This window comes from Vipera berus (assembly GCF_964194415.1).
Source record: "Vipera berus genome assembly, chromosome: 2".
Classification (NCBI taxonomy): domain Eukaryota; kingdom Metazoa; phylum Chordata; class Lepidosauria; order Squamata; family Viperidae; genus Vipera; species Vipera berus.
Window position 1 is genome coordinate 268,071,276 of NC_138203.1, and position 25,930 is coordinate 268,097,205.

General features: G+C 44.8%; 1 protein-coding gene across 5 annotated transcripts in view; it reads left to right on the top strand.

The window, feature by feature from the left end:
- Positions 1-6,697: 6,697 nt before the first annotated feature.
- The window catches only part of CCHCR1 (coiled-coil alpha-helical rod protein 1), a 29,075-nt gene continuing 9,842 nt past the window's right edge, over positions 6,698-25,930 (top strand). For 4 of the 5 annotated variants that reach the window (XM_081318677.1, XM_081318676.1, XM_081318673.1 and 1 more), the window contains exons 1-10: positions 6,698-6,806; positions 8,964-9,050; positions 10,818-11,025; positions 12,283-12,787; positions 13,619-13,761; positions 14,797-14,917; positions 16,213-16,323; positions 18,757-18,906; positions 21,698-21,808; positions 24,745-24,851. In XM_081318677.1, the coding sequence (XP_081174803.1) occupies positions 8,981-9,050; positions 10,818-11,025; positions 12,283-12,787; positions 13,619-13,761; positions 14,797-14,917; positions 16,213-16,323; positions 18,757-18,906; positions 21,698-21,808; positions 24,745-24,851 (1,526 nt within the window). In that variant the 5' untranslated portion in view covers positions 6,698-6,806; positions 8,964-8,980. Of the gene's footprint in view, positions 6,982-8,963; positions 9,051-10,817; positions 11,026-12,282; positions 12,788-13,618; positions 13,762-14,796; positions 14,918-16,212; positions 16,324-18,756; positions 18,907-21,697; positions 21,809-24,744; positions 24,852-25,930 lie in introns of all 5 variants that reach the window. The other variant, XM_081318674.1, reaches the window with a different exon arrangement.

Consider the following 25,930-nt stretch of genomic DNA (forward strand, 5'->3'; position numbering starts at 1 on the left):
TAGAGTCTTGTGGCATGATATGATGCGAAAACATTTCCAACCACTGGAGATGGAAAAGGTGCAGTTGGTCGCTGCCAGAAATAACAGAATAACAGAGTTGGAAGGGACCTTGGAGGTCTTCCAGTCCCACCCCTTGCTCAGGCAGGAAACCCTACACCAGGGGTAGGCAACCTTGGCTCTTTTATGACTTGTGGACTTCAAGTCCCAGAATTCCTGAGCCAGCATGGCTCAGCTTGGAAACCTCTCCCTTTCCCCTCAGCATGGCTGGCTCAGGAATTCTGGGAGTTGAAGTCCACGAATCATAAAAGATCCAAGGTTGCCTAGAAGGTAAAGGTAAAGGTTCCCCCGCACATGCGTGCTAGTCGTTTCCGACTCTAGGGACCGGTGCTCATCTCCGTTTCAAAGCCGAAGAGCCAGCGCTTCTCCGAGGATGTCTCCGTGGTCATGTGGCCGGCATGACTAGACGCCAAAGGCGCACGGAACGCTGTTACCGTCCCACCGTAGTGGTCCCTATTTTTCTACTTGCATTTTTACGTGTTTTCGAACTGCTAGGTTGGCAGAAGCTGGGACAAGTAACAGGTGCTCACTCTGTTACGCAGCACTCAGGATTCGACCCGCCAAACTGCTGACCTTCTGATCGACAAGATCCCTGGCCTATACCATTCAGACAATTGGTTATCCAATCTTTTCTTAAAAACTTCCAGTGTTGGTGTTATGTACTGGGCTCTTGTTTAACACCACGTGGGTTGCTGGAGCACCTAACAGCTCTCCAGCAACCCAGACTACCAGTCTCCTGTGCTGTAATTGGCTATCCCCACATGGCAATGGTTGTTTCAAACCTATTGGCTGCCGCCTAGGGGCTATATTGCGGCTGGTTGCAGCCATTTGCTCAGTACAGTTCCAGCACGAAATAAAGTATGAGTTATCCTGTACTCAGCTTCGCGTCTTCATTCCTGCACCAAAGAACCCGCTATTTAACAGTTGGAGCATTCACAACTTGTGGAGGCAAGTTGTTCCCTGATTTATTGTTCTGTTCTGATTTATTGTTCTGTCAGGAAATGTCTCCTTAGTTCTGGGTTTCTTCTCTTCTTGATTAGTTTCCATCCATTGCTTCTTGCCTTCAGGTGCTTTGGAAAATAGCTTGACTCCCCTCTTCTTTGTGGCAACCCACGATATTGGAACACGGCTATCATGTCACCCCTCGTCTTTCTTTTCATTATAGTCTGACTCTGACTGTTGTTTAATGATTTATCCCCTTGCTGAGACCCCTGTGCCTGGCCTGCATAAGCGGATACTCTCACTGTTAACAGCCTTTGCCAGATAGCAGAACTCATGAAATTACCTTTTAATCATCCAGAAGGACCTTTATTTGCATGCAGAGATTACAGCAGACAAGGTGTGGTAGATGATGAAATGGACGGTATTTCAAGGTCAAAAGACAGTAATGTCCTACCGTCCGTATGTATGGTAGGAAGAGAAAAGAACGGAGGAAGAAGGAGGAAGTACGTCACAAATGGGAGGGGTTTAAGGAGAAGGAGGAAGTATGTCACAAATGGAGGGGCTGGCTGAACAAATTAACATAATATTGTAGTTCCCCAAATTTACATAATGTTGTAGTTCCCCAAACAACCACATGGTGGCAGCACAATATGCACTGCATAGTGCCTTACGGCTGATGTAACAGCACACGTTAAATTAGACATACCCAATTCCAGCAGCCATTCCTTATGTTTCATCTTTGTTGGTCTTCTCTGCACTCTTTCTAGAGTCTCAACATCTTTTTTATATCTTGGCGCCCAAAGCTGGATGCAGCATTCCAAGCGTGGCCTTACCAAGGCATTAACACTTCATGTGATCTTGATTCTCTCTCTCTTAATGCAGAAATGGATGGGAACCTTTCAGGGATCTGAGAAGAAAGCAAGGCAAGAGAGAACTGCTGAAAACTTGAAAGGTCTCTAGCACTAGCGCTGATGATGTTACCTAGTTAAGGTAATGAAACGTCTGCAAGAAAACAAGCAAGCTCAGAAGGTCACATTGTTACCAAATGGAATTTGTTCAGCTCTTAACTATTTTGACCATACAGTTCCAAGACAGGTCATTTGATAGGACCTCTCATTTGAAATGTTGTGTAGCCTGAGCCTACAGGCATTAAGCGAGACAGGAAGTTCAAACAGCAACAGGCTTTATTAGAACAAGCACGGTAACAGAAGCAAGGCAATAGCAGCTGCACAGCTATTTCTACGGTTGGCCTGTAGGCGGCGGCCAATAGATTTAAAGGAGATGTTTCCCGCCCAAAACCTGCTTAACTGCCCTGGTGACAGCAAGTCTAGCATGGCCAGTAACCATTATTTATTTTATTTTAATCCCATTTATATCCCGCCCTTCTCCGAAGACTCAGGGCGGCTTACAATCTAAGCACAAATCAAATGTGCTTAGCAATAACCTTCAATAACCTTCATCCCCTGCTTATTAGGGCTTTCACCCCCCCTCCCCCCCAAGTGGCATTATTACAAAGTCAGCTTATTGCCCCCAACAATCTGGGTCCTCATTTTACCTACCTGGGAAGGATGGAAGGCTGAGTCAACCTTGAGCCTGGTGGGACTCGAACCTGCACTAATTGCAGGCAGCTGGTGTTACTTAAGGAGGCATTAGCCCACTGCTCCACCAAGGCTCTTACAACAGACTTACAACAGACTTACAATAAAGCAAGCTTTTAACGGAACCGTTCACATAAGCACATGAATCAAACAACATATAACCCAATACATTACAGAAAGGTCTCCTTATTTGGAGGTCCAGAGATGCATTTAGAAAACCAGAAGCTGCTTTGATTTGGGAGAGGGTGCAGAGTTTCAACAGATGCCCTCAGGAGCTGCTTTCTAAAGCATCTGTGGACCTTCCATCTTCTCTGCCTGCTGCCCTCCAGAGAGCCAGTCAGCAGTGGCGTAGCGTGGGGGGTGCAGGGGGGGCCGGGCGCACAGGGCGCAACATCTGGGGGGGGGGCGCTCGCACTGAGCTGCTCAGGGAGCCCCAAGGGCTGCACACAGTCGGCTTGGCTGCGCTCTCGAGCTGCTCTTTCTTGCAAAGCGAAACGAGTCCGGCAGGTGAGATGGGCGGCCACATAAACTGAATAAAATAAATAGAAGCGCCCAACTCTCCACCCAGGCTCAGGCCAACCGCAAGCGCCCTGCAGGCACCCCGGCAGGCTTGGCCGAGCGAAGACGGACCCGCCGGCCGGCCGGCCTAGCTTCGTGCGCATGCGTGCGAGCTTGAATGCAGCGGCTCTTGCAGGTCGGAGCCCCGCCCAGCCACCCTCGAGAGGGACCCGGAAGCATCCTGCATGCGCGCGACTCTTCTTGGAAAGTCTACGCCGCTGCGGGGCGCGTCTTTTCGGCGGTGCCGTGATGTCACCGCCCGCCCCTCTATTTCCGCTTCCGGTTGCCTTGCCCCGGGTGCTGACAACCCACGCTACGCCACTGGCTGGATATGCTGGCAGGCAAGGTTCATGCAGCCACAGTCATGTCTCGCCATGCTTGTATCCCTGAGCTGCTGGTGGATATCTTAGGGGACATTGCACAAGTGATGGGTGAGAAGGGTGGGCAAGCGTTCCTTGAGAATCAGAAAATCCAGACTTCGGTTCTGGAAATAAACAAAGCAGTGAAGACTCTGAAAAGCAGAGGAGGAAAGAGCACGTTGCAAGATTATTGATTTTTCCATGGCCTCCTCCATGCTTTAATTAACATGATTCGGTAGAGGTAGTCCTCAACTTATAACCGGTTACTTAGCAGCCGTTCAAAGTCAGGACCAACCCTCCCACCCCCCAAAAAAGCTACTTATGACCCAGATTTGAAGTTCTGATGGCTGCCCTTCCCCCCAGTCACGTGATTGCATTTCAAGTGCTCAGCAGTCAGCCCACATTTATGGCCATTTGCCACATCCTGCAGTCACATGAACATATTATAGAGTGATTTTACCAGAAACTGGCATTTACAGTATTTCTGATTTTTGGAAAAACTGGCCCATAGTAAACCACTGAGCAGGTTCCATTCTAGCAAAAGCACTTACACTTATCTACTGCTTCATAGTTCTTTACAGCCATCTCTAAGCGGTTTACAGAGCCAGTATATTGCCTCCAACAATCTGGGTCTTCATTTAACCTACCTTGGAAGGATGGAAGACTGAGACAACCATGAGCCAGTCAGGATTGAACTGCTGGCAGTGGCCAGAATTAGCCTTCAAAACTGCATTCTAATTACTGTGTCACCACGGCTCTGACTGGTTATAACTCAAGGACTAGCGGTGTTCATTCTATTTACCAGTCCCTTCTATGGTGCCAATATGGAACTAAACACTGAAATGATCTACCGATTTTGTACGCATTCTGCTGGCACAGCTTTTCCCACCTTTGTGCTTCCTAGCCATGTTGGAATACAACTTCCAGAAAGCACGAAGGTTATCCTGGTCCTATTGTAGTTTAGAACAAATAATTTTCTAGCAGTTGCTTCCAAGATGAGTTTTTTTATACAAGTGCCCTGCCTCTTTGTTAAGAAGGTAGATGCTACAGTCTTCAATTTGAAAAGCTCTTGTATTTCTAGTCAGTTTTGCCTCCCCCCCACCCCCAAGAAGACTTCTTTTCAGGTGAGAAATGTAGAAGGAGTGCAACGTGTCTTTGTATGCATAACCCGAAGAGCCATTTGTGTTCTAATTCACTTTCCCCAACCTTTTCCTTTCTGACCGAGCGTTTTTGGAAACAACACTTCTGGACTTCCAGCTGGGGAAATCCATTCTAATAAAAATATTGTCGTTTGCACTTTTGATAATCCAAATGTGACTGAATGCTTGCATTTGCTTTTTTATTGGCAATCCACTGAAAAGTGGCCTTTGTGTATTTGTTGAAGCCTGCTTGTAGAGCAATAAATGTCGAGGCTGCTTGATGGAAATACTGAGGCTTTGAAAAATGCCAGATTTTCATTGACAAACTCTCTCGTTTTATGAATGTATATACCTCTGCTACGCCTGTAATCTATCGACCCAAATATTTTTAGATGCAACATTAACATTCCTTCAAGAGAGGAACGGTCCCACATTTGGAAAAAATATCAGGTAATTTGACAGGTGGCTCAGGCTCCTTTCACTAAGTCCCAACACCCATAAAAGAGTATTTTTTCCCATAGCAGACAAAGCAGCACTTACGAAGGGAGAGAGAAGAGGCTCGCCATCAAAAAGCAGCCACGTTTGAAAAACAGGTACTTTGTCCTGCTCTGAATGAATAGCAACACCAGGACTCTCAGGAAAGGTGACCAGAGTATAACATGGTTTGGAAATGGAAGATAACACAGGTTGTTTATTCAGTTTAGTTAGTAGTACATAAACCGCTTGATCATCCATGCAATTCTAGATGACATAAATCATTTAAGAAAGAAACAAATATGTTAAATTTGGCTGGCCTACTTTTCTTCTAGCTGAAGGACTGGATTAAGCCCTATTAAAGATACCTGGCTTTATTTTAAGTGAGAAAATAGGTGTTATGGATTATTTGAGTTTGTTGATCTCCCCAAATGCCAAAGATGATCTTGGTTACAACAACTATAATGAATCTCTTTGTCACAATGAAGAACTCATTTAGCAACAGAACTGTAATACTGCATTGCTAGTCATATGCTGTTTATTGCAATGAAGAATATTTGGAGCTCAGGATTGAAACGAGGGGTCCTTGGTGCTCTCTGAGCTTGCTTGTTTTCTTGTAGACGTTTCATTACCCTAATTAGCATTGGTGATGCTACCTAGTTAGGGTAATGAATACCCTAATTAGCATTGGTGATGCTACCTAGTTAGGGTAATGAAACGTCTGCAAGAAAACAAGCAAACTCAGAGAGCACCAAGGACCCCTTTGTTGCAATGCAACCAATATGCCCGCTGTCAATCCTGGACCTATACTGTACATCCCAGGTGAAAGAAGGCAGACATTACAAACACAATACCGAAGGTCAAAGAAGTGATAAAATGCATTTCAGGAATGCTGTTTTCTTTTTGCAAATTTCTTTCACCTGCAGCTGAGCTTCTTCCTAATGAAAGCAAGCAAACTCCAGAGTCTGCTAAGATTACAAGCAGATTACAACTAGACAACTAGATTTGGAATCCTCGTGTTCCCTGATTAGTTTCTGGTTAGTCAAAAAACAAAAGCAGTATTTCTCAAGTTTGGCCATTTTAATTGGCGTGGACTTCAAGTCCCAGAATTCCCCAAAGAGCCATGCTGCTGCCTCGGGATTTCTGGGAGTTGAAGTCCAAACGAATTAAAAGTGGTCAAGGATGTGAAATACTGGTTTAAGAGAAGAAGGCGCACTTCCTTTTTCCTTAATTCACCGTTTTGGATCAGAGGCATGGAAATTCTCTTATTGGACAAAATCTACAGTATTCCCTTCCAGAGTCCCGTGCTCAACTATCTCAGCGCCCTCATCACTTGTCTTGCTCTTCTCCGTTTTCATTGGCTTAGCGCTCGCGGAGGGGCGTAGCTAGTGCTTCCTCTCTCGGGAACAGCGGCTTCTTTTCCTAACTTCCAATCCGCCCGCGGCACTACGCGCATGCGCAGTTTGGATCCTCGTCTGTTGACCGAACGTTAGGGACCGTTGGTGACGGTTCGAAAGGGGCGGGGGTGGAGGCGGAGTTCTGTTCTGGAGGGGGTGTGGCAACTTGGAACGAGGAACCAGCCAATGAAAAGACGGGAGGATCTGGGGAGCAGGGGGTTCCAGCACATTACAGCCAATCAGAAAACTCGCGGATGCTGGATGCGCTGAAACGTGGGAATGGTGTGTAGGGGAACTGCTTCGAAGGGCGGGCGTTTGCCTTGAATCGCCAGGTTTTCTTTCTAATTTGGGTTCACTGTTTCTCTCATTAAGAGCTGGGGGAGAAAAATTGGAATTGAAACAAAGGAGGCTTCGTGGGCAGGTAGCTATGAAATGGACAGCAACGTAGCCAGGAGAAGTATGTTACAACTTAATGCGAGGCACTGGGTTGTCTTGAATCGCCAATCCTGTAGGGAATCCTTAGCTTTAGGGTGTATGGTTTATGCTGGATTTGCCAACCAGGAAACTAGATTAGAATTATAGACCATAAATTACTCCGAAACAAAGCGCTGCGTCAAATAACGTGAATGATGTTTCATCAGATTGTTTTAAACAACTGACAGTCGTTAAAAGAGTCAGAAGATTTAAAAATTTAATAAATGAAGAGGGGGGGGAAACGGTCCTGGAATTGTCTTTATAGGAACTAAACCTGAGAATCAGATTGTGGCTAAAACAATCTTCAGTGGAGATTGCAGCTTCCAGCATCTGAGATTGTAAGCCAGTTTTTAAGCCAATTTTTTTGTTTCCAAACTCGGTAACTTTAAAGATGTGTGGACTTCAACTCCCAGAATTCCACAGTCATAGACACTCAAATCTGTTCCTCCGTGTTATCCCTCTTGGATAATGGAATGATTTCCTCCACTGCTTGTCTACAGGTAATAAATAATAGGCTCAATGAGAAACAAATTGGAATGAATCCAAGCAAACTGTTTGGATTCAAAATCCAAAGTTGTGTTTTTTTTGTAAGGGGGCATGATCTGGAAAGATGGAAGTTTGCTCCTCTTCCCAAGGAAAAAAAATATGTGATCTCAAATGTTTCAGGTTGAGGCTTTTATCAACTGAAACTGATTTGGTAGCTCCAGACTTTTCTTGAAAAAGAAAAGATCTTTAAACAGTGCTGCATCATAAAGTTTCCTGCAAAATAGAATGCTGCAATGTGTGCTATACAGTGAAGCAAATATACGTACCACACATCTGCATGTACTGTAGATCAGAAATTTCAGTAAGGTGGCAGAATTTTTTTTATAGTGCTATTTAGAAAAAAAGTGATTTGTCCGTTCTTCAATAGCTAGAATGATTTCCTGTAGATTTCCAGATAAAATACTGTATAAAGCATTGGCTGTCATCTTAAAGCCCTAAATTAGGTTAATTTTACTTAAGACCATTTTTATATAATTGCTGCGCTGCAATAACAGGAAAGTACTGTATGCTATTTCTCTATGTCAGTGTTTCTTAAACTTTTTTTTCTTTTAGGATTCCTTCCCATTTTTAAAGTTATGGAGAACCCCAAAAGAGCTATTGTTGATATGGGTTATGTTTATTGATATTTACTATATTAAAAATTAAAATTGATACATTGACACCCATTACCACTTCTCACAACTCTTTGATAGGATTTTAATATTGTATTATCTTTCAACATAGGCTGGCAAATAATTTTGATTTTATGGATCACTGAGAGGGCTTTGGGGATCCCCAGGGATGCCAGGATCACCCTTTAAGAAATGCTGCTTTATGTAATCCTTCTCAGATAGTGGAATTACCTGGAAAGATACTCTTTGAGTGTCATCAACTCATCAGATTGTGACTTGTGATCAGTCCTCTGTCGTTGGACAGCCATTTGAACAATCCGGCCTGGTCTGATGGGGTTGGGGTTTGGATTTGGTTTTAACATTGTTTTAATCATTGTTTTATATTGGGCATGATTATTTAATTCTTTTTTAACTTTTGTATGTATATTTTGATATTTATTGCCCTGTACACCGCCCTGAGTCCTTTGGGAGAAGGGCGGTATAAAAATTTAATAAATATAAATATATATGTATTTGGTATTGGGTCTCCTATTTCAGCAGAGGGTTTGACTAGAAGACCTCCAAGGTCCCTTCCAATTCTGTTATTCTGTTATTGCCTTTAGGGTTATGGGGCATTTTTCCTTAATCAGGGGTCTAGCATCTTTAGAGTCTTGCAGAGAAGCCTTTACTTGTAATAGATTTGATTAATTTTCACGTGAATGTTCTGTTTACTTGATATGGTGAAATTTTGTTTTAGTAATGTGTTTAAACTTTAAATTGCCATGAGTAGAATTGAAATTATTACTCTAAGTGTTTGTATATTTTGAAGGACTGTGAAGTGAGGCCATGGCCAAGAGGAAGGATTCAGACAAGCACCTGGACCCCCCTGCTGTGTTCCAGATTACAAGGCCAACTGGTAAAGAATCAGCAAATTCCTTCTTAGGGATAACCTTGATAACCTTGATAGGTTGTTCCTCTGGTTGCAATTTCTAAGTCAGCCAACTTAATGCATTATGTATGCAGATGGGGACTGTAGCCAAGAAATTAAAAGACGCTTGCTCCTGGGGAGGAAAGCCATGGCAAATCTAGACAGCACACTAAAAAGCAGAGACATCACCCTGTCAACAAAAGTGTGTATAGTCAAGGCTATGGTCTTCCCAGTTGTAATGTATGGCAGTGAAAGTTGGACCGTAAGAAAGGCTGAGCGCCAAATAATCGAGGCCTTTGAACTATGGTGCTGGAGAAGACTCCTGCGAGTCCCTTGGACTGCAAGGCGATTAAACCAGTCAGTCCTAGAGGAGATCAACCCTGACTGCTCTTTAGAAGGCCAGATCCTGAAGCTAAAATTCAAATACTTTGGCCACCTAATGAGAAGGAAGGACTCACTGGAGAAGAGCCTAATGCTGGGAAAGATTGAGGGCAAGAGAAGAAGGGGATGACAGAGAATGAGGTGGCTGGATGGAGTCACTGAAGCAGTAGGCGTGACCCTAAATGGACTCCAGAAGATGGTAGAGAACAGGAAGGCCTGGAGGAACGTTGTCCATAGGGTCACGATTGGTCGGACACGACTTCACAGCTAACAACAACAAATGTTCTGTAGAAGTCTATCTGAAGCCCACTAAGAACAAAGCAAATTTACTAGATTATTTCCTGAGACTAACCACAAAAGGCATAACTTGCCAATTGGTTAAATTATGAAGCTGATCCACTTTTGGTTGCAGTTTAAAATGTTGCCTATAAAGCCTTTACAAGGCCAGTTTGGTATAGTTACCGAAACACTAGGCTAGAAAAATGGGAGAGTGAATTCTAGTCCTCCTTTACTCAAGCTGGGTAACCTTGAGCCAATCGCGGCTTCTCACTCCAGGAAGGAGGCAATAGCAAATTGCTTCTGAAATCTTGCCAAGAAAACTCCAGGACTTTTCTAGGCAGTCACCAGGAGTCAATATTGACTTGAAGATGTACGTGTACAAACACACACACAAATGCACACCATACCCTTTAACAAAACAGTCCTGTGTCTCACTATGGTGGTCTCTGACCTCTGAGGATTTCTGATACTGTGTGATAAATTGATCAGGTAGCCAGAAAAGCAGAGAGAGATCTGTGTTTTTCATTTCTTTTGATTTTTTTCAGTCACATAATTTCCTTTCTTTAGTTTACAAAGGTAGCATAGGTACACTTAAACCAGCACCAGAGCTGTCTGGGTAAGACTAAGATCCCCATTCTATGTTTTCATTAACAACTAGTGGATTTCTTATCTGGTGAGAACCTGGCTTAGTATTATACATCTAAATAGAAAACCATTATCTAGGTCTGTGGTGGCGAACCTATGGCACACATGTGGGCACGTGTGCCGTCGCCCCAGTCCTAGGCCTTCAGCTGGGTTTTATAAAACCTTTTCGCTTTAGGCCTCTGCTGCTGTGTGCAAAAAAAAAAGGTTCAATCAATTTCAACTTCTGGCGGGGAAAAAAAAGATCTCGCAAAGTTGGAATTGATTGATTGAACTTTTTAGCCCCACCCAGTCTGCCATTACCACTGCAGCCACGCCCACCCAATGGGCCACACCCACCCAGCACCCGATGATTCATGTGGGGTTTGGGTTGCAGTTTGGGCCCTCGGTCTCTAAAAGGTTTGCCATCACTGATCTAGGCGATTTTTTCTGTATTTTTTTTTCCTCCCCTAGGATTTAGAGAATTGATTCCACCTTCACATTTCCAGAGCCAATCAGCACCACCTCTAACAGTGGCCACTCCTGGGCCCTGGGGAGCCACAGCTTACCCTAGCTGGGAAGAGGCTGGTGAACTCAGACGAGAGAATTTGCGTTTGAAAAATGAACTCCAAAGAAGGACCGCAACAGTAGATAAGACAGAAGACTCAAAAGATAAAACCAGGTGAACAATTCGGCATCTTATTTATTGTCTCTGAACCTTTTAATTCTGCGTGCAGTCAGTGAGCTGGGAGGAAATTACTAGAAGATGGCTTTGAACTATTTCTGAGCTGAACGACTGAGAGTGGCACCTTTTAGATTCATTACATTGTTTTCTTTGGACAATCTACGGGTAGTCCTCCACTTACGACCACAGTAGAGCCCCAGTTAAGTGGTGTTTGCTCCATTTTATGACCTTTCTTGCCACAGTTGTTAAGTGAATCATTGCAGTTAAATTAATAACATGGTTGTTAAGTGAATCTGGCTTCTCCATTGACTTTGCTTGCCAGAAGGTCGCAAAATGTTATCACCTTACCCTAGGAAACTGCAACCGTCACAAATACATGTCAGTTGCCAAGCGTCTGAATTTTAATCACGTAACCATGGAGATGCCGCAATGGTTGTAGGTGTGAAAAACCGGTTGTCAGTTGTTGTTTTTCCAGTGCCATTGTAACTCTGAGTGGTCACTAAACGAATGGTTATAAGTCAAGGACTACCCATAAATCAGATCAACCCATTTATGCTTTCTCTGACTCACGGCTTTTAGAAGGAAAATCGTATGCATTCCGTTGTTCCTATTACTGAGTGAGCAGTTCCTAGAATTGTCCTTCCTAATCTAGATGCCCTTCAGATTGAATGGACATCAGATATTTGGATTCTCAGCAATAGCTATGATGGCTGGAAGATTCTGTGAACTGAAGCTCACACCTCTAGAAATCTGTGGAGTTTCTCAGTCATCCAGCACATAATTGTCCCAAAGATGCTTTTTCATGAGGCAATGGGACGTTCTTGTTTTTCTTGGAAGACGTTTCGCTTCTCATCCAAGAAGCTGAAGACGCTTCTTGGATGAGAAGCGAAAGGTCTTCCAAGAAAAACAAGAACGTCCAGTTGCCTTGTGAAGAAGCATCTTTGGGCTACGTCTGGAAGGTTGCAGTCGGGATGGGGAAGTCTTTCTAGGCTAGGGGTCTTCAAACTTGGCCCTTTTATGACTTGTGGACTTCAATTCCCAGAATTCCTCAGCCAGACACGCTGGCTGAGGAATTCTGGGAGTTGAAGTCCACAAGTCATAAAAGGGCCAAGTTTGAAGACCCCTGGCCTAGAGCCTAATTCTGGGAATTGAAGTCCGCAAGTCATCAAAGGGCCAAGTTTGAAGACCCCTGGCTTAGAGCCTTCTCCCTTGAGATAGGAGAACGTCCTGACATCTTCCTCTCTTGTATCCAAGGTCCTTGGATAGGTTGGCTGAGCCTTCAAATGTGACCCTGGCAATGTCTCAACAGGCCGAAATCATCTCCCATCAGCTCCACGAGATCCAGCGCTTGGAGTCGGACGTTAGCGCCCTCCGAGTTTCCTCTGCCCGACAGGAGGCAACCATGGCTGCTCGGGAAAGTGCCTTGTCCAATCTCCAAGGAGAACTGACATTACTCAAAAGCCAGAAACTTACTGAAGTTGCTGCCCTGAGGACCGAATTGGAAGAAGTCAGGAAAAGTAGTCAGCAAGAGAAAGAGGCCCTAAGGAGTGAATTAGAAGAGCTTAGGAAGCAAAGCCAACTGAAAGCTGGTTCGCTGAGGGAGGAACTGGAGTCAGCCAAGGAAAGGAGCAACCATGAAATCAGCCTGGCACAGGGAGAGCTGCAGCAGATGAGGGAAGAGAGAGAAGTGGAACGGAGGAGGCAGGAGGCCAGGGTTCAAGAATGCCGACAGTCCGTGCTGAAAGAGTACCAAACCAAGGTAACCGCAGAGCGCAAAATAGCAATAGCACCTAGACTTACATACCGCTTCCTAGCCCTTTACAGCCCTGTGTGAGCGCTTTACAGAGCCAGCATGTAAACCCCAACAGTCTGGGTCCCCATTTTACTGATGTCAGAAGGACGGAAAGCTGAGTCAACTTCGAGCCGGTCAGGATCGAACTCCATACTGTGGGCAGAGTCAGCCTGCAATACTGCCTTCGAAACCACTGCCTCGCCAGGGCTCTCAACAAAACATGTTGAGAGGTGATTTATTTATTTATTTTATTTTTTTTAGAAAAGACATAGGATAAAATAAGTTGCAAAGCTCTCTGGAAAAGAAAGCCTTGGAGAGCAGTTACAGGCAGTGCTCGACTTCCAACAGTTTAGCGACGGTTCAAAGTTAGCGGCACTGAAAGAAGAAGCGTCTTTTAAGTCCATTTTTTTCCACGCTTAACAATTGTTGCAGCATAAACGGCGATCAGAATTCTTGGTCACATGATCAAAATCCGGATGCTTGGCAATTGACTCATATTTATGACGGTTGCAGTGTCCCGGGGTCGTGTGATCCCTTTTTGCGACCTTCTGACAAAGTCAATGGGGAAACCAGATTCACTTGACAACTGTGTTACTGACTTAATCTGCAGTGGTTCACTTAACCGCTGTGGCAAGAAAGGTGGGAAAAATGGGGCAAAACTCACTTAACTGCCTCACTTAGCGACAGAAATTTTGGGTTCAGTTGTGGTCGTACACTGAGGACTACCTGTAGCTTCAAATAATAGAGGTGAGCTTATGTCTCAAGTCTCCAGCTGCTTCTTTTTTTTTCTTCCCACAGTTGGATAAGCTGTCTGAAGCCTATGAAGCTGAAGTGGTTTCCCTGAAGCAGCAGATATGTGCATTCCAGCAGGATTTAGAAGCCCAGCGTAAGGAGGCCAGCCAGTTAAGGGAGAAAAAAGATACACTCCAGAACCAACTCAGGTTGATTTATGTCTTCATCCCCTCTTCACACTTGTGGGATTCAGAGACCAGTCATCGCAGGGTGCCCCAAAATGTCTGTCTGCCTACGCAGAGTATATTGTATTTATACAGTTTTAACAAGAAGAAAATAATGCACAGCAAAAGCATTGTTTATTGGTGTACTCCTTAGTCAATCTTAAAGAACATCCGAACATCCCAGTCAGGGCAGAGTCTCTCTTATCTAGCTGGTTCTTGGTAATCCTTGGCAGTGCTAATTGGAATGAGCTCATAGACATGCAGATATCAGGATACTAAGGCAGGCAGTTTGCTGCGCAGGGTCCCTTCATATCCTTGACCTCCATCTCTACACTCCCTTCCTTGGTAAAGGTAAAGGTTCCCCCGCACATGCGTGCTAGTCGTTTCCGACTCTAGGGACCGGTGCTCATCTCCGTTTCAAAGCCGAAGAGCCAGTACTTGTCCGAGGACGTCTCCGTGGTCATGTGGCCGGCATGACTAGACGCCAAAGGCGCACGGAATGCTGTTACCTTCCCACCATAGTGGTCCCTATTTTTCTACTTGCATTTTTACATGCTTTTGAACTGCTAGGTTGGCAGAAGCTGGGACGAGTAACAGGTGCTCACTCTGTTACGCGGCACTCGGGATTTGACCCGCCAAATTGCTGACCTTCTGATCAACAAGATCCCTGGCCTATACCATTTCAGACAATTGGTTATCCAATCTTTTCTTAAAAACTTCCAGTGTTGGTGTTATGTACTGGGCTCTTATTTAACACCACGTGGGTTGCTGGAGCACCTAACAGCTCTCCAGCAACCCAGACTACCAGTCTCCTGTGCTGTAATTGGCTATCCCCACGCGGCAATGGTTGTTTCAAACCTATTGGCTGCTGCCTAGGGGCTATATTGCGGCTGGTTACGTGGCACTCGGGATTTGACCCGCCAAACTGCCGACCTTCTGATCGACAAGCTCAGCGTCCTAACCCACTGAGCCACCTTGGTACAGGGATTTTATTCAAGGTCTCTGGTTTCTTTCTTCCAGTGTGACTGAGGCAGAACTGGCTTCCCAGAATGCTTTGGTGCTGCAGTTAAAGACCTATGTGGGGGAGCAGAAGTCAAGTAAACCTGGTTTTGAACAGGAACAGCTGATAAATCGAATACAGGTGAGAACAAATACAGTGCCCTGGCACATCGAGTTCAGCTGTCTCTTCTTTCAGCCAGCTCCATTAGGAAGCCCACTAATCCAGGGGTCCCTAACCAATGGTCCGCGACCTGGTCCCGGGGTCATAGCCTGTTGGCCACCGGCCCCCTGGGTATAGCTGCCGAGCTCCACCCACTCACAGTAGCACCGCCACACGGGCACTAGCGGCCCCATTTGCGCATACACGGGGGACACGAGCACTGCTGCCACGTGGGTGCACGTGGCCCGCTTGTGTATGTGCATGCACGCTAGTGCCGTCGTGCAAGGGGCTGCCCGCGCGCACATTTCCCTGCTGCTCCCTTTCCTTCTGGGCCTCCAAGCTGGAAAAGTTGAAGAATTCTGCACTAATCCATCAGCAGCGGTTCTACATCTCATGGTAGCAAATCCTCGAGTTGATGTACGTGTGTGTGTGTTTGCGCGCGTTTGCACGCACACACGCACACACACTTCTGATACTTTCAGGTGAGAACAAATACAGGGCCCTGGCACATTGAGTTCAGCTGTCTGTTCTTTCAGCCAGCTCCATTAGGAAGCCCACTAATCCAGGGGTCCCCAATCAATGGTCTGCGACCTGGTACCGGGTCACAGCCTGTTGGCCCCCGGCCACCGGGTATAGCTGCCGAGCTCCACCCACTCACAATAGCACTGCCACACGGGCACTAGCGGCCCCATTTGAACATGCACGGGGGATTTACGTGTATGTGTGTGTTTGCGGGCGTTTGCACGCGCACACACACACACACACACTCCTGATACTTTCAGGACCACAATTCAGTTCATTGGGTGACCTCTAGTTGTAGAGAACTGAAAGGAAAATAGCCTGCACACTGAATGAGTGGGTCATGTTCTTTTATTTCTCTGAACGCAACACTCCTTGTCTTCCAAAAGTGAAAGTAATCCTCGACTTAAATGACCACAGTGGAATCCAAAATTTCCATTGCTAAGCAAGGCCGTTGTTTAAGTCAGTTGTGCCCCATTTTATGATCTTTTAGCCACAGTTATGAAGTGAATCTGGCTTCCCCGTTGACTTTGCTTGTTGGAAGCCGGCTGGAAAGGTTACCAGGTCTCATAACCCCAGGACAGTGCAGTTGTCATAAAATACAAACCAGTTTGCCAAGCACCTGAATTTTGTTCATGTGACTATAGTTGTAACGCTGCAATGGTTGTAAGTGGAAAATGGTCATAAATCACTTTTTTTCCAGTGTCATTGTAACTTTGAATGGTCACTACCTGCGCACCATTTTTCTTTTGTTTCAGCAACTTGAGGATGAGAAGGAGGCTCTGAAAATTACAGCTGAACTTCTGCAGGTCCGTGTGGCTTCGTTAGGCGATATCTTGACTCTACAGGAGACTGAGCTTGGGAAAAAGGTGATTCCATTTGAGCACTTCAGAAGCTTCTGATCTCTTTATCTAATTGGGGTTTAGAATATAATGATCCAGATAGCATTGCCATAATTGTCGTACAATGGAATGTAAAGCTCTATATAATGTAAGATCTGGATACCGTATATTACAAGTGCCGCCTTCTGCCTGTCAGTTAGGGGAAATGGCCTTTTGCAGGTACCCTGTGTGCTAAGGAGCTGCTTTGCGGTGACCTGAAAGAGAACGTTCTCAGCACAAATTGCTACTAGATTGTGGAATGTAAGAGTTAGACGGGATTTTGTTGATCGTCTATCCCAGGGGTGTCAAACTGCCAGTCTGCGGGCCAGATGCGTCATGCCGAAACTGCACCCACCCCATTGCCGGCAATGGAAAAAATGTCACGATATGTCGTGACATGTCATGTGACGTTGCAAGTTTGACACCCCTGGTATGGCCAAACCCCTGCTCTGCAGGAATCCACTGCAACCGCAGGTAGTGGAATTTTACCAGCTGTGGAAGTTCCCCCTGTTCAGATATGGCTGGGTCCTAACCCTTTTAAGCTTTTAGACAAGTTGAGACATAACTGTTCATTGGGCTTTGAGTTATATTGGCACTGTTCTGTTCTTCTGGTCTGACTGGGTGTTGTTACGCTATTTTACAATTGGGTGCATTAAAGTTCTATTGTTTATTTTAAATTGGTTTATATTTCTTTTTAGTTGTAATGAATTGTATCATACTTAAAACATTGGTTTTGATTTTTTTTTAAAAAAAAAGCCTAGACATTTTATAAATAATGAATGAGTGTGCAGAAGTAGAGTTACTAATTCTGGAGGAAACTTTACTGCCAACTAAAGAAGATTATATCTTTGGATTATATTTTGCCCGACTCTTTGGTATATTGTTCATGATCATCACAGCTTCTGAACCCATAGCTCCTGCACAATGAAGAGGTACTGTGTTTTCCCAAAAGTAAGGCCTACCCTGAAAATAAGCCCTAGTTTTTGGGGCGAGGCACACACCTAAAAATCAAGCTGGAGTGGGGGTGTGGAGCTGCCCCACACGCCCCACACCCACTTACCTTGCAGCCAGGTCTCTCTTCGCTGGCCCACTTCTTCTGTGGCGTCTTCTGCAGCCAGGCCGGCATTTCTCAGCCAGGCCTTTCCAAGAAGGCCACTGCAGCCGAGAATTGAGCTATGGATTGAATCCATAGCTTGGTACTCAGCTGTATAGGCCTTCCGGAAAGGCCTGGCTGCAAAATGTAGACTGGAATGCAGCTGCAAAATGAAGCTGCTCCTTTGGCCCCAGAAGAAGTCGATTTGCTGGGCAGACACCCCCACCCCCACCCTGAAAATAAGAGCTGGTGCCTCTTTTGGAGGCCAAAAAAAATCCAAAAAACACCCGGTCTTATTTTTGGGGGAAACAGTAGTAACTGTTGTCAAGAAAGCTCCCCCCCCCATTTATAAACATAGCATGAAACATGACACAGGGCTTCTGCTGCTTATTATGATTGCTCCAAGAATCAGTCCCGACTGATTCTTGGAGACTGCCTGGACATGTCTCTGCACTATTCTAGTCAGGTTTTTCCAGAAATGGTTTGCCATTGCCTTTTTTCCTAGGGCCGAGAGAAAATGACTGGCTCCAGATTATCGGCTTTGTGCCTCAAGCCAGACTGGAACTCAGTCTTGCCCTTTTGTAGCAATAGCAATAGCACGTAGTCTTATATATCGCTTCACAGTGCTTTACAGCACACTCTGAGCGGTTTACAGAGTCAGTATATCGCCCCCAACAATCTGGGTCTGTTTTACCGACCTTGGATGGCAGGCTGAGTCAGTCTTGAGCCGGTGAGGATTGAACTACTGGCAGTGAGCTGAATTAGCTGCAGTACTGCATTCTAACCATTGCGCCACCACGGCTCCTTCTACCTGATGCCTTAACCACCGCACCAAACTGGCTCTCTTGTCACGTTCACCTTCTAAGAAAACAGTGAGACTACAAACATTCTTAACAACAGTGTTGGAGGCAAGAGTTGCAACTCATTTTTAATTAGACAAATTTTTAAATGTAAAAAAGTCAGACGGTGTGGTGGGAGCCTAGCAGGATCTAAGAGCGATGTCTATTTTCGTGTTTCTCTCTGGATGCCATGTTGTGCACCGTGGTCCTAGTTACAGAAACAGAAAAAAGGTGGGAGGAAGGGATGTAGCCCTGCCGAAACGATGGGATTTCCAGGGGCTTTTAAAAAGCTTGGATCATTTTTGAGTTTTGTGTGTGTGTGGAAGTTTTTACTTGCGTCTGGAAACGTCTAGCATTTGTGAGAACAAGACTTTGGTTTGTTTGTTTTTTTCTATACGCTACCAGTGGTGCGTTTGCCCTCCCTGGTGTCTGAGTAGAAAGGTGTGATAAGTATGTTGGATGTCTTGATTTTGTGCTTTATCCTCTCAGGTGCATCTCCAGGACCCTCTCCAGTCTGAGTCGTCACACAAACTTCAGTGCCTGCTGACCAGATGGCGGGAGAAAGTATTTTCTCTCCTGGTGCAGCTGAAATCTCAGGAGCTGAGCCACAGGGATGACACTAAACGTTTGGAGAAGAAGGTACGGCGTATCCGTGAAGAGGGACCGGAGGCTTGAATGGATTAGAATACACACAGAAAATACAAGTTGTTGTGCGTTTTAAAAATAGAAACACCTTAACATACCAACCTGGTTGATTTGGTTGGATTGATTAAATGCATATACCGATCGCCCCAATACATTCCTCGGGAGGGCGGTATGTTCTCTATCCCTGTAAAACTAGGATTTCTAGGTTTGTCAGGAAAGATTGGGAGGAGGTGGGGGAGAAGAGAATGCTGAGCACCTAAATTTTCTGATGAGACGTGAGTGGTGGCAATGAAAAATTCTAGTTGCCTAGGGCAGGGCTTTTCAACCAGTGGTACGGGTACCACCTGTGGTACATTGGCACCTGGCAGGTGGTACGCGACCATCCTAGAAAATTGGTAGCCGGGGAGGGGAATGAGCTGAACCAGTGGCAGCACCGCAGAAGCCTGAGCGAGAGATGGCTGGAGCTGCAGGGCTGTCAGGGCTCAGCGGAAGCGCTAGGATCAACGCCAGGATCCAGGTGGAGTTCGGCGCTGATCCTGGCACTTCTGCTGAGTTCAGAAGTGCCGATCAGCTGGAACGTACGGTCAGTGTCCCAGGGTCATGTGAAGTGACCAAAACCTGCTGCAACCACCCAGCAGAGGGTGGGGGGGAATAAAAACCAAACACCCCCCACCCCACCCCCGCTGCCAAGCCTGAACAGAAATGCTCACAACAATGAAAACTTCAGACAGGAGGTGTCTTGCTTGGCTGTGGCTTGGGGAGCACTTTTTCCAGTGCCATTGTAACTTCGAACAGTCACTAAGTGAACTGTTGTAAGTTAAGGACTACCTGTACTTCATCACTTTTTCCCTTTTTTTTTTGCTCATCAAGTTTTTGACACCTTGCTAGGCGACTGGTGGTTCTCGGATGTTGCCATATCCTAAAAGTGGTACAATGGGTGAAAAGGTTGAAAAGCCCTGACCTAGGGGGATAAAAGTACTTGACACCATGTGGTGAGGCTGTTTGGCTTACTAGTTAATATGAATGAGGTTATATGAAAAATTCATGGGTTGAACTTGGTTAGTGGCTAAGAGATTGAACCTGAATCAAGAAATCTGTAGTTCAGATTTTGCCTTTAGCTATGAGTTACTAGATGGCTTTATGGCAGGGGTAGGCAACCTCGGCTCTTTTATGACTCATGGACTTCAACTCCCAGAATTCCTGACTCAGGAATTCTGGGAGTTGAAGTCCATGAGTCATAAAAGAGCCGAGGTTGCCTACCGCTGCTTTAGGGGAAGCCAATGACAGCCTCAGCTCCTACATCATCTGCATTATAACACTGGCTCTTAAATTAAGAGTGCGCAGCCTCTCGACTTCCCAAAGCTTCCCAAAATTTTCTGAAAAATTATCACAGCACGGTATGTTTTAGCGTTACAGAAGGGGGAAGTTACTAAAAACTAATACGGACTGTTCATGTTTATATAATTTTGGTTTCATGTGATTGGTTTTGACCATTGCCGTGCCTTCAGTTTTCACTGGGTCCTGTATTATTTGAAGTGGAGCTCACAGTACGCCACTTACATTGCCGAATCCCACTCATGGTTGTTTTATTGTTTCTTTGGTTTTATTGTTTTATCCATCTTTGTCTTAGAATCTGGTGGCAGACGGGTGAGAAATAAAATGTATAACGGTGCACGGAAAGGATTTCACATGCTTGGAAGCACAGTACAGTATAAAACTTAAGTAGCATTGCATCTGAGATGCCCTACGTACGGTCACTCATGCACTTGTTACCTCTCGGATAGATTACTGCAATGCTCTCTACATGGGGCTGCCCTTGAAGACCACCCGGAGGCTCCAGCTGGTGCAGAATGCGGCCGCGCGGGTAGTGATGGGAGCATCCCGATACTCCCATATTACACCCCTCCTGCGTGAGCTGCATTGGCTACCGATTGTCTTCCGGGCGAGATTTAAGGTGCTGGTACTTACCTTTAAAGCCCTACATGGCTTAGGCCCGGGATATCTGCAGGACCGTCTACTGCCGGGGACGAACCCATCGCCCAGTGCGCTCACACAGAGAGGGCCTCCTCAGGGTGCTGTCGGCCAGACAATGTCAGCTGGCAACCCCCAGGGGGAGGGCCTTCTCTGTGGGAGCACCAGCCCTTTGGAACCAACTCCCCCTTGAGCTTCGGATGGCCCCGGATCTCCGGTCCTTTCGCCGCGACCTCAAAACGTTCCTTTTCCATCAGGCTGACCTGGATTGATGATGGGTTTTTAAAAGTTTTAATTTTTAACTGTGTAATTAATATTTGGGGCTGTTATTTATTTTTTTCTTAACTTTTGTACTGTTGTTTTTTATTGCTGTTAGCCGCCCTGAGTCCTCTGGGAGATAGGGCGGCATATAATTAAATAAATAAATAAATAAGTTCCATAATAAACAAACAAACAAACAAACAATCTGGCCTTATATGGGCTTTTTAAAACTGCAAGCCCTTCAGAGTCTTTGGAGTTGACAGCCTTGAAACCCAATAAATATGAGCTGATTTAGTGTAGTGGTTAAGGTGCTGGCCTAAAAACCAGGAGACTGTGAGTTCTAGTCCTGTTTTAGCCATGCAAGCCAGCTGGGTGACTTTGGATCAATCTTTCTCAGCCCACCCCATCTCACAGGGGTTGTTTTTTTTTTTGTTTGTTGTGGGGAAAATAGGGGGGAAAGAGTATCCTGTATGTTCACTGCCTTGAGTTACTTATAAACTAATAAAGGTGGTATAAAAATCCAATAAATAAGTGGCTAATTCACTGTCCCCAGGTGAAAGACCTGGACGAAGGGGTGGCATCTAGTGAACAGAGAGCAGTGCTGCTGCTCCACAGTCTTGAGGACAAAACGGCTGAAGCTGATATGGAAAGAGTAAGAAACAAGGTAATTTATTATCGTGCGACCCCTCTCGAAGCAGAAGGGTTTTGTGACTCCCTCTGTATTATTTGGAAATGGTTGTCCCTGGAGTGACGGACAGCAATTGGTAATTGATGGAGGAAAATCAAAGGAGGAGGATTAGCCGTGTTTCAAGAGAGATTTCCTCAGTGAAGGAAAGTGTAACCACTGTAGAGAAGGGGTGTGGCTTTAATTTTGATTTCAGTGCAGTCTACTTATTCTCTAATATTCCCTTTGCTTGGATAGCAAGTGTGTATGTATTAAAGGGACGCGGTGGCTCAGTGGGTTAGGACGCTGAGCTTGTCGATCGGAAGGTCGGCAGTTTGGCGGGTTGAATCCCGAGTGCCGCATAGCAGAGTGAGCGCCTGTTACGCGTCCCAGCTTCTGCCAACCTAGCAGTTCGAAAGCACGTAAAAATGCAAGTAGAAACATAGGGACCACTACGGTGGGAAGGTAACACCGTTCCTTGCGCCTTTGGCATCTAGTCATGCCGGCCACATGACCACGGAGACGTCCTCGGACAAGCGCTGGCTCTTCGGCTTTGAAACAGAGTGCTAGAGTCGGAAACGACTAGCACTCATGTGCGGGGGAACCTTTACCTTTACCTATGTATTAAAACTACTGATTTTATATTCTTGGGTGCACTGTTCATTTTCCTACAGAGAAGAGTGTTTTCTGAAAGCTGAGTTAGTGTGGCCAAAGTAAAAAGTTTATAAAACAGTCCCGAGAATGAGAAGAAGCAGTTGCTATCCTAGTTACATTCTGCCTTGCTCTGGAATTGGGACTTTTCGCAGAGCTGTACATAATTCAGTTTCTCCTTAATTTATCGTTTGAGCAACATGGTGACTGGCCTCGCCGGACCAACCTATTACAGCCATCGAATTGCTTTTGATCCCTTTGGGTGTAAGGAGGTATGCGAATAGGGAGGTGTCTTGTCTGAGTCTGGAGCGACAACGATAGGGATCATTTGGGATCCCTTCGTCTCCCAGGGGACGGGCAGATTTCAAGGCCTAATAGTTTGTTTCCCATAGACGAAGAAGAGAAGGGCGATCTCTTTATTAATTCAAAGCGTCAGAGCAGCCAGGAGTTGGTTCTCTTTGCAGCATAAGACTGGGAACAGTTCAGTTCTCCTATTTTCCTGTTATCCATGGCTCAGGACTATTTTGGGTCTTTCATTTCAACAAGGAAGAGATTCTAAATGAACACGCAGCTTCTGATGCTGGTGCTTTCCGCAGTCCCCTGAGAGGGGGGCCATGAGAATTTCACCTCTAATGTGAATTTCACCTCTAATGTTTTCCCCAACCAAAACAGATGGTAGTAGCCCCCTGCCCCGGAATAAAGAAACTGCGGTGCCAAGGGGGTAACCTTTGTGTACTTTTTACTGCTGTCTGCCTAGGAAAAGATGTTGGAAATTCTTGGTAGCCATCAGAAGATGGGAGGTAAATTTTTTTTTAAAATAAATAGAATTGATCTAGCAAAAGCACTAGCACGTAGGCTTAACGTACCGCTTCACAGTGCTCTAAAGTGGTTTACAGAGTCAGCCTATTGCCCCCAACAATCCAGGCCCTCGTTTTACCAACGTTGGAAGGATGGTAAATTACTATTTTGACGATTTTACCTATTTTACTACATTCTACCTATTTTTATTACCTGCTTTTACCATTTTTTTAAAAAAAATAACTTTTCTCTTTGTTATGTCTCTTTATTTCTTCCCTTTTTGTGTTCCTTCTCCATTTTTCTTTTTTTCTTCTTTTTCTTTTCTCATTTTTATGCTCTTTGGGGTAATCTCTTTTTTTCCCCCACTATTTTTTGCTCCCCTCCCTTTTTGGGGGGGGGGAATTTTCATATTTTTTACTATTTTTACTACTTCGATGGTTCTTCTCTCCTAACCATTAGGAGACTATTGGATTATAAAATCTATCTATTGGGCAGAGTTAATTAATTCTAAAACAGGGCCTTGCAAGAGCATTAAAGAGTTTCTGCTCTTGTATGGTATATATATTTTTTTTAATTAAAGAGTTTTACAAAAACAAAATTTTACAATATATCCCCAAATCCCTCCCACCCCAAACCCGCCCACTTCCCCCCCCCACTTCCCAGAGCTAAATACAGGATTATAGTTACAATAATCATATTCTAAATAAAAATTTGCATAATATACAATTAACCAAATTCATAATGTGCTTTAACTCCCCTTTAACATGAACTACAAACAAGTACCAATAACAATATCCCACTAAAATCTACTCATAAGCTAAATGGAACTTTTTAGTCCCATATTTGTTCTGAATATAATTTATCCATCTCCAAACTGAAATATATCTTTCCTGTGAATGATCTTTCAAATAAGCAGAAATCTTAGACATTTCTGCAAGATTCGAAACTTTAAACACCCATTCTTCTATAGTGGGCAAACTATCCTTCTTCCAATATTGTCCCACCAGTAACCGTGCTGCTGTTATCATATTCAACATCAAATTAGTTTCTTTAACATCACAATCTACAACAATACCCAATAAAAACAATTGCGGAGAAAACTTTATCTTTCTCTTAAAAATCTTTTGAATGTTCCACCAAATTTTAATCCAAAAAGCTTTTATATTTCTACAAGTCCACCACATGTGAAAATAGGTAGCTTCTAAACTACCACACCTCCAACATTTAGACTGTAAATTAGGATACATGTTGGACAACTTCTTGGGATCCAGATGCCATCTATAAAACATTTTATAAAAATTTTCTCTTAAATTTTGAGCCTGAGTAAATTTAACATTTCTGACCCAAATTATCTCCCAGGTGTCCAACGAAATTGGTTCCTGAATATTTTGTGCCCACTTTATCATGGTATATTCTTGAAGAGATCACCAGAATTAATTTTTTTAGAACTATTCAACAGGCCACAAAGAACCTCCCTTTTCTTGCAGACTCTGCAAGCAGAGTTGCTGCGCTCCAACGAACAAATGCATGGTTTTCGACAGAGGGCAGAGGCTGGGGAAAGAGCCCTTCGGGAACTGGCAGACTTTGTCAGCAGGTAAGGGGTGGGTGGGAATGGATTCTTGGCTTTTCATCAAATTCCGATTCAGTTTGTTTGCCTTAGCTTGTTGCTGGAAGATGCCTTGCCCTCTCTCTCTCACCTTCTCGTTATTTTGTTATTGCAAATAACAAAAAGGAGACTTTCCACAAGTCACTTGAGAACCCGGAGCAGAGGTTCCCAACCGGGGAACTCTGGGTGGGGTGGGTGCGAGATGATACTCTAGGCAGGGGTGCAAAAAAAAATGGGGTTTTCAAAATTATAGTGTATATGCATAATTCGTTGCCATTATTTTGAACTTTTGTAAGGGGTGCAAGAATATATCAGGAGCGTTCTAGGGGTGCGGGGTATAGAACCGCTGACCTAGAGGAAAGGCAGAATATAAATCAAATAACAGATTAGCTGTCTTGGGTGGCACCCCTTTCATTTATGAGACATTTTGTTGGACAACAACAAACAGTGCAGGATCCACTGTGACTTCTACTCCACTTCTTTTCTTGGTGCTCTCCCCTTTTAATCACAAGACGACCCATTTAGGATCATGCAGCTGACTTATCTAGTCTAGTTTTCTGTGTCAATATTGACCAGCCAAGTATATCTGGAATGTTTACAAGCGTGGACAGGAGGGCCCAGCCCTTTTCTCTTGTTGCATCGTGGCAGCTGGTATTTAAAGAATGCTTATAATTCTGGAGATGGTATCAGTAGCATAACCGTTCATGAATTTGTCCAGTCTTTTTAAAATAATCTTATGTTTAGTGTCCATCAGCACATTTGACAGCAGCACGTTCCACAATTTAACTATTTGTTGGGAAAAGCAGGGCTTCTGATGTAGAGCAGACAACTCGTGGCGTCGCGCGACGTATCGGAATTTTTTCCCCATTGCCGGCAATGGGGTGGGCGCGGTTTCTTCGTGATGCGTCCGGCCTGTGGGCCGGCAGTTTGACACCCCTGATCTAGAGGGATCCTGACTGTCTCAGCATTTAGTTTCAGTGGATTACATAAAAAAAGCTAGTATTGCAAGAGGGAAATGTTCCTGACTTTCATTTTCTGTATCTTGAATAGTTTTATGTCTTCAATCA